General features: G+C 44.8%; 2 protein-coding genes across 2 annotated transcripts; one reads left to right on the forward strand and one right to left on the reverse strand.

The window, feature by feature from the left end:
• Nucleotides 1–979: 979 nt before the first annotated feature.
• Nucleotides 980–4,171, forward strand: LOC123149077 (tryptophan synthase alpha chain). Its single transcript, XM_044568612.1, has 8 exons — nucleotides 980–1,336; nucleotides 1,687–1,833; nucleotides 1,954–2,128; nucleotides 2,444–2,520; nucleotides 2,865–2,942; nucleotides 3,473–3,550; nucleotides 3,670–3,729; nucleotides 3,850–4,171. Exons 1-8 carry the CDS (start codon nucleotides 1,067–1,069, stop codon nucleotides 3,982–3,984), a joined length of 1,020 nt encoding a protein of 339 aa, XP_044424547.1. The 5' UTR covers nucleotides 980–1,066; the 3' UTR covers nucleotides 3,985–4,171.
• A 3,081-nt stretch (nucleotides 4,172–7,252) lies between these two features.
• Nucleotides 7,253–8,379, reverse strand: LOC123100731 (pollen-specific leucine-rich repeat extensin-like protein 3). The gene is made up of 3 exons (XM_044522619.1): nucleotides 8,329–8,379; nucleotides 7,729–8,209; nucleotides 7,253–7,607 (listed from the first exon to the last, which is right to left on the reverse strand). Exons 1-3 carry the CDS (start codon nucleotides 8,368–8,370, stop codon nucleotides 7,315–7,317), a joined length of 816 nt encoding a protein of 271 aa, XP_044378554.1. The 5' UTR covers nucleotides 8,371–8,379; the 3' UTR covers nucleotides 7,253–7,314.
• Nucleotides 8,380–8,868: the final 489 nt, after the last annotated feature.

The raw sequence follows: 8,868 nt of genomic DNA on the forward strand, positions 1-8,868 counted from the left end.
TTGGAGATGCCCAAACAATGGTGGAGACAGGGGGACCAGTAGGGGCCCTGCCCCCCTCCCCCCCCTACATCTCTCATTTAATCCTAATTTGAAGATGAACAATGTATAATTTAGGAAAAATACACGTATTACTATATTTTGGCCGATGTTATCAAAATTTTGAGTCATTTGCCCCTTTGATCTTTAATTCCTGCCTCCGCCACTGTGCCCAAATGATGTGTGCAACACATAACCGTCGATCTAAGGCTGCTTGTAATGGGTAGTATCATAAGTTAGCATCATGCATATGATGTTAGTGCATGATGCTACCTCCCTAATGTGTAGTGTCGTATATAGACATATTTTACAGCGTAGGTTCACCCATTTTGCTTCACATGTAGTCCATAGTGGAATATCTAATAACTGCAATTATCCGGAGCCAGTATTAATTGCATCAATTGCAGATAATCTTGGAAGCAGCACTAATTACATTACATCGATTGCAACTATTCGGGGACAACATTAATTAATTTCATGAATGACAACCAATGTTGGAAACAACATTAGCTGCCGCGCAAAGAAGCTGAGACGACCAAAAGACGCAACATGTCTTGCAGCGGTGTCACTTCCGCCAATCGAAAATCGCCACGACAATGTCTAAACGCTTTTATATTTCTTTACGAAGGGAGTAGTACAAAATGTGTTGCCCGGTCCATCAAATCACATCTCATCACATCACACGGATCCGGGAGGGAGAGGCGACGGCTTCTTCCGAGGATGTTTCCTCGGCAGCGGCGGCGGAGGACCGGCGCCCATCACCTACTCTACGAGCAGCAGCAGCACGTAAAACGCCACCCACGCCACACGTGCCGGTCTAAAACGGCTCGCTAACGCCCCGGGCCCACCCGCCGGCGCCGGGTCGACGCATCCGCCTCGCCTCACCACCCATCACCAACCCACCCACACTGACAACTTATTAATACGGCCACATCGCCGCCTGTCCCAGCCAGCCAGTCCAACCCGCCCGCCGTCGAACACCTCCCGCGCGCGCCCGCCGCCGCCGTCGACCCTCCCCTCCCTCGCACCCATGGCGTTCGCGCTCAAGGCCTCCGCCTCCCCCGCCCTCGCCGCCGCCTCCTCGGCCGCGGCGGCGTCGTCCCCCTCCTTCTCCGCCTCCGCCTCCGCGGCGCCGAGGGGCCGCGCCGCCGCGGCCAGGAGGGTCGCGCTCCGCGGGGCCGCGCGCCCCGTGCCCGCCATCAGGGCGTCCGCGTCTGCCGCCGCCCCCGCCGCCCCCGCCGTGGCCGGGGACAAGCGCACCATCTCGGGCACCTTCACCAACCTCAAGGCGCAGGGCAAGGTAAGATAAAATTCTTACCGCCCCGACGACTGCTCGTGTCTTGATTCCATCGATTCGGTGCCAGTAAAAGATAATTCTATTTTACTACTGTATGTATTGTCTTGGTGACCATGTTTACTTTGCTCTGCAACTTGTAGTCCTCCATGTGTTCGTTCTTGCTAGTAAAGGATTAATATATGTATATCGAGTACTAACAAATCCCCTCAGATGTGATGTTTATATCATTATATGTTACCTGCTCTGCGATTCGATTTGTTCACAGATCAGCGTCTACATTCATGCCCTGTTTCCACCATAACTATATACGGTTGCTGTCATTTTTGTGTTCTGATGGTGTTTGCGATTTTCAGATCGCGTTCATCCCGTTCATCGTCGCCGGCGACCCCGACCTGGCGACCACGGCGAAGGCGCTGAAGGTTCTCGATGCGTGTGGTTCCGATGTGATCGAATTGGGCGTGCCGTACTCTGATCCCTTGGCTGATGGCCCTGTTATTCAGGTACTCTACAATGTTAAATATGCACATGTCCTGAAGTACTGTGCTATTGTATTCTGTATGTAGTGTTCATGTTCTTCAGCTTATGCGTTTTAACATTAATTTTTGATCACATCATTTCAGGCTTCTGCTACACGCGCGCTGACAAAGGGCACCACATTTGAGGATGTTATCTCTATGGTGAAAGACGTGGTGCCTGAGCTGTCCTGCCCTCTCGCGCTTTTCACATATTACAACCCGATTCTGAAGCGCGGTGTCGCCAACTTCATGTCTGTTGTAAAAGAAGCCGGTGTACACGGTAATGCCCTTAGAGTTTTCCATAGGTTCAGTGATGTTCTTCTACGTTGAAATGCCATTTCAACTCATTTGGTCACCTTGTTAATTATCTGAATTCTGAAACATGGCACTGTTTCTGCTGTATCTTAGTTTTACTAGTGCATAAGGTTTCAGGTAGACGATTGAGGATTAAAAAGTTGCATGACAGCATAGACAGATATGCACAGTTATATTTTACACGACGCACAGTGATATTAGTAATGTGGCACTTTCTTGCTGTTGTAAAGTTCTGTTCTCGTTGTAACAATCAAGTTACATATGTATTACCATGCTGCAGGGCTTGTGGTACCTGATGTTCCTCTAGAAGAGACAGATATTTTGAGAAGCGAGGCTGCCAAGAACAACCTAGAGCTGGTAGGCTCTCTTTGACATTATCATCTATCATGTATCCTACCTTTATAACTGTTTCTTTTTTCCATTTTTTGTGTTTTGTGTTTAAACCCATTAGGGTTGAATTTTCTTATTAAATCTTTATCTTTGAAGAAAGACCCCGTTTAATATTTATTATATAAGTGCTGATGCAAAATGATGTCTTATGCTTATTAGCTCATTGCTTTGCTGTAATTTTAAACTTCATAATACCCAGCATCAGGTGCTAAGTAGTCTGGAATATTTAAGATGCCTCTTTTGTTTGTGCAGTTGTTTACATCAACTTTGTTATATCTTATAAGTTATTTCATTTGCATGAATGCCTCCAGGTGTTACTAACAACACCAACTACACCAACAGAAAGAATGGAGAGAATTACAAAGGCTTCAGAAGGATTTGTTTATCTTGTAAGTGTCCAGAACTCCAAATTATTTTTGTTCCCTTAAACTCTGTTCTCATATAGCACATTCTCCTTATCGCTACTCAGAAAGTTCTCATAATGGCCAACGTAGTGTATTCAGAACTTAACAAGAGTACAGTACAGTAGTTTGTCATTTTAAATTTTGTCGAGGGAATTTATCATCTGAAGTTGACTTCATAAACTTAAGAAGGCACATGCTTCTGTACTGTCATGCTTTTTCTCTTTAACAGAAGCTGGGTTGACATGCTTTTGTGCTGACATGTATACTGGTGCTAGCTGTGCTAATTGGTAAACTGAAAAATATAATGAACTGTACACTACTGTTTACAAAGACTGAGACGCCTTGGTTATGTTCTGTAACTTCTCCCTTTGGCTTTGTGATTCATAAACAAATGGAATTCAGTTGACATTGTTGAGGTTGAGCATTTGTGGTTCTACTGAACCTGCTTGAGCATAACCAGTTAGGCAGTTACATGATATGCTACTTCCTAAGTTGCAGTAATATTTGCTATTCAGGTAAGCACCACCGGAGTTACTGGCACACGTGCAAACGTAAGTTTCAAGGTGGAAGCTCTTCTTAAGGAAATCAAGCAGGTTTGCTAAGTCTTCTCTTTATTGTTGCTCAGTAAACTAGTTTTGGTCCGCTACCTTATTGTGCAGTGCGTATCTTGTTCAACGATGCTTATAGAACATCGTCTGCTTATTTATTATAGGTCACAGATAAAGCTGTTGCTGTTGGCTTTGGAGTGTCAACTCCAGAGCAGGTGAAGCAGGTAAATCATATATATCCAGCAACTCTCATGCTCGGCAAAATATCTTGTTTTATCCTCCTTCCTTCGTTTGCGCAATCTTTGACAAGCTTGTTGCGTCAATATTGTCTACAAAAATTGCAGATCGCGGGCTGGGGTGCAGATGGTGTGATCGTCGGGAGCGCGATGGTGAGGCAGTTGGGCGAATCTGGTTCTCCTGAAGAAGGATTGAAGAAGCTAGAAGAATTAGCCAAGAGCCTAAAGGCCGCATTTCCATGAAACAAGCATTTTTATCCTTTGTGGGGGGAAATCGCATGAATACCATATATATTTTTTTAGTTCTGTTTTACAGTGTAGCATTACATTCCTGGCTTTAGATTTCGAAGGATCCTGTTGTGTGATAGAATAATTGTACCCATGTGTTGAATGCTCGGGTGAATAAATTAATTGAGGTTAGTGTGACAAACGATGGAAAAAGATTGCATCTTTCTGTCCCAGTGCCATTGCCATTTCAATGATTTCCTGGGTTTTTATTTTTCTAAACATCATTCCTCACTGTTTATCATTTTACGAAGTGGCTTCAATATGACAGTGCTAAAATGTACTACATGTATAGCGTGATTAAATGGAGGAATGACTTGGTACGCCAAGCTTGCATCATACCATTACATTCCGGTTTAATATTCCTGTCATTTCTTTGTTTTGCTATAAAAACCCCAACAATAGTTTTCGTTGAAGTTAGAAATACTACTAGGTTGAGCAAGAACTGTCGTGTTCAAGTCACTTCCTGGATGATAGATCTTTCTGGTTTGATATACCTATCCTTTTCCTTTTTTACTATATATAAATACAATTGGATGCCAATTTACTTGTTTGGTTAAATAGCGAGGAAGATTCGTAGTCTAGTTAGTAAAATCACTTGGGCAGTACACTCCTGCAAAAATCAAACAACCAACAAAAATAATCAATTTACTGGGTAATGCCAGACTGTTATTTTCTTGGCTTCGCATCAAACGACTCAGATGAAGACCACATAGCTTTCTAGATGCTACATGAGCATGTTACCTAATGTTTTGTTGTGGTACATGGATAATTAATGCTACGATGTCGTGTCCCCAAAATTGAGATGAATCTGAAGAAGCTCTAGATTATGAAACAGGGTGAAGGTCTGAAGTCAAGCGTAGCCATTTTCCGTTTCTTTCTTCTCCTTTTCTTCTTCTTCTCTCAAGATTCAAATACTCATCAAAATAAAGGGCTGACCACACCTGCCATGTGGTAAGTGTAGCCATTTTATCTATCCTATGCTCATGAGGGTTTCCTTGACCTGCACGGTCAATTCCGATCGTCCTAAATTAGAAAGTTTCCATTTTAGATAAATTCTTTTTTTAAAGCTCAAAACTTGGACCGCGGGCTTTCAGAAATTCTTATGCTGCTTTCATTATTTGAAACTCTCGGGATTGTCAAGAAACTTTCATAAATTTTTGAGCCTTAGAAACTTCATAATTTTAGAAATTCATAATTTTAGAAATTCATAATTTTAGAAACTTTCATGAATTTTGTAAGGTTAACAACCTGCTTCATAAACTTTCAGAAATTGATTCAGTTGGGCAAACAACCTGGATTGACAGTAAGATGATGGTATAACAGTCTGGTCAGGAGCTCAAGGCAGAACAATAATAATGGTCATGCATGGACAGTTTACGTACTCGGAACAAAGGATAAACAACACACTGTGGGGTGTTAAGAGCGATGCTGATGCACATTGAACCTGCATGGCATCACACACTGCAAACCAGTGGTGTCACTGAATGAGTTGTGCAGTTGTGATACTCTCTTTCCCAAAAAGGCAAACAAAATATAACTCTGTTCTCAGTCTAGCACGTATTGGTGTTGTTTGACACCATGCAAGCAGATCTCACCGAAGGGGTCTCCCAGTCTGTATGTACAACAACTTAGACAAGTTGATGCACTATTCCAAAATATTAAATTACAATTAAAGGAGAAATTCATTCAAATACCATATATATATATATGAGAGAACACTATCCCCTTTCAAGCGCATTAGAAGAGGATGCCATCCATATTTAGAATTTTTTTCAAAACTATGTTATTTTTTGTAGCAATTTCGGAAACTATAGCGTAGAATGAAAAAAACGCAAAACTAGTAGCCCGTCGGCCAATCTTGGGCCGAAGTAGTACTTTTCGGCCACAACTAGGCCGAAATAGTACTTTTCGGCCATAGCTAGGCCGAAGTAGCACTTTTCGGCCAGACTTAGGCCGAAGTAGCACTTTTCGGCCACGCTTAGGCCGAAGTAGTACTTTTCGGCCACGCTTAGACCGAAATAGACTTTTTGGTCAAGTTTAGGCCGAAAAGTCACTTTTTGGTCAACCCTAGGCCGAAGTTGCATGGCTCATGCTGAATTGTATTGTGTCGCCACCCGTTTCCCGCCCACCCGTTTCCCGCCACCCGTTTCCCGCCAACCCCTTCCCGTCATATGTTTCCGCCACCCGTTTCTCGCCAACCCCTCCCCGGCAATCCCTTCCCATCTTATTTTCCCGCCAATCCATTCCCGCCTTATTTTCCCGCCAATCCCTTCCCGCCTTATTTGCCCGCCAATCCCTTCCCGCCAACCCTTTCCCGCCATACCGCAGTTATTCTTTCCCGCCATTTTCTCCTCTGTATCTATAAAACCCCCTTCAGGCGGAGGTGGATAAGCATTCCAGTGTAGTGTAGTCGAGATGTCCCATTATCCATTCGATCGTAGTTTTCACCCTAAGATGAGCAGCACTCTGCTGAGTCTAGCTACCGATTTCAGGATGGACAATAGGATAGTTCCATGGGACGAACTCACCAGTAGTGACACCATAATGAATGAGTTGGCTCACCAACTACGTAGGTCTGGGTGGCCTGAAAGGACCTATGAGGAGGTACGTCAAGAACTTCTTAGGTTGCATGAAAGGTGGAAGAAGGTGGTGGAGCCGAAGAGTGAAACTTTCAGAAGGACTGCAGAAAAGCATCCATTTTTATGGACTGAGGAGAGCGAGGACGACGATGATATCTTCATGTCGCCGCTTCCGGGTTCTGCATCCGCAAAGGGCAAGGGTTCTGTATCGACCAAGGGCAAGAGTTCTGCATCGACGAAAGGCAAGAAGAGTGCATCGTCGAAGGGCAAGAGGGCTGCATCAACGGAGGATGACGATGATGACTTCATGTAGTATGTAAGATGTATTCCAGTTGTACCGTTTCATTCAGATGTATTTGCATTATTAGTTTGTCTTGTATTATTGTAGGGCATTATGTTCTATCTGAATTTCATTTTGTAGTATGTAAGATGTATTGCACAAGTTCAGCCGCACCGTTTAATTCAGATGTACTTGTATCTTAATTATCGGTTGTAGTCTATTTGGAAGTGTAACTGAAATAAGAATGCGAATTAATAGTAATATGTGTCTCGCATACATAAAACAATATATGTCTCCTGATCACATAGAAGCAAGTGCGATAGTAACACATACATGAAGCATGTCTCATACATAAATACTGACACACAGCTGCGAATAGTCTGAAACTAACATAGATAATGAGTCATACATAGATAGATAAGCATATCACTGCGGGGGACGACGACGAGTCTGGGTCTTCCTCGGGCGAGGACCCGAAGGCGATAAGCGCTGAGGCGGTGGACGAGGCTCGCGATAACCACGACCATAGTTAACCTCGTCTGTCACGGTCTGTGTCTCCTGCGTCGGTGGTGGTGGTGGAGTGTGAAACACTGTCTGCGAGAAGCCATAAATGTTTGTAGCTTGGTCATCATCCTCGCGGTCGCCCTCAAAGTACGAAGCACCACCACTAAGGATCGGTGACTGCTCTGAATGCATGAACGGTTGCGACTGGTTGCCGCCTGCGGTAAAGTAAAATTGATACAAATGCATGAACGAAGCACCACCAGTAAGCATCAGTGACTGCTGAGAATGCAAGAACGATTACTACACTGTTCAAAAGAATGTAGTGAGTAGTGTTACCTAGATTCATCTGCTGATGCCAGTAAGCGCTCCCTAGCTGTGAAGGAGGTGGCTCATGCCAGGAAGAGCTCCCTGGCTGTGAAGGAGGTGGCTCATGCCAGGAAGAGCTCCCTGGCTGTGAAGGAGGTGGCTCATGGCAGGAAGATCTCCCTGGCTGTGAAGGAGGTGGCTCATGCCAGGAAGATCTCCCTGGCTGTGAAGGATGAGGTTCTGCACGATGCACAGAGGGTCGTGGTTCTGAACGGTGCACAGAGGGTCGTGGTTCTGAATGTTGTACAGAGGGACGTGGCGGACGATGTGCTGGAGGAGGAAGTGCAACATCCGAAGTCCGTCTACACGTAACAGCTGCGTAAATCCCGCGTAGCTTGTCATCAAGACGCCTCAACCATGAGACGCCCTCTCGCGGTGGGATAGTTTCTCCCCTCTGAAAGCGCCGCATTAAAGCGGAAACCTCCTCTCGCGCCTGTACTGTCAAGTCACCCTGTACACAAAGAATGAACCAATTATATGCTCGTTGTATGATAGACACCACGAATAGACAACCAAGCGAATATGTCCAGATTAACAAAAGACTTAACATATGAGAACCAAGGCATTTACCGCGTGGTGTCTGGTTCCCACAACAGAGGCAGTTGGGTACATATCGCTGGTGAGAGGGACTTCGATCTGATCAGTAGCAGCTGATGGAACCAAGTAGATCCTCGTTGTATGCCGGTAACGCTGCAGATACAACCCAAACATTTCCCAGTTAAAGGGCCGAACCTCACCCCAGATATTTGTCGCAGCGGTAGTCCATTCGTCAACGTAAGGGGTAATGCTCTCAAGCCAATAAGTCATGGACTTGTTTCCTCCTAGGCGACTGTCCCTGAGATTGACATGCGCGATACATGGTTAGGTATATTATGAATGCAGAGCTGTCAACTAAAATAGTATTAGTACTTACTTGTGCACGTGGTCTGGCAAGTGTGGAATATCTGGAATCGTAGGATCTTGATATAGACCGAACTGTCTCATCACCCTATGAAGAGACATCTCCTCAACCGTCACGTCGAACACCAACTTGGCCTTGGTCATCCAAAAGTGCCGATCTCTAGTGCACAATCCAGAAATCCCAACTGGGTACCTCGATGATATAGCCTG

Source organism: Triticum aestivum, chromosome 1B (genome assembly GCF_018294505.1).
Source record: "Triticum aestivum cultivar Chinese Spring chromosome 1B, IWGSC CS RefSeq v2.1, whole genome shotgun sequence".
Lineage (NCBI taxonomy): Eukaryota > Viridiplantae > Streptophyta > Magnoliopsida > Poales > Poaceae > Triticum > Triticum aestivum.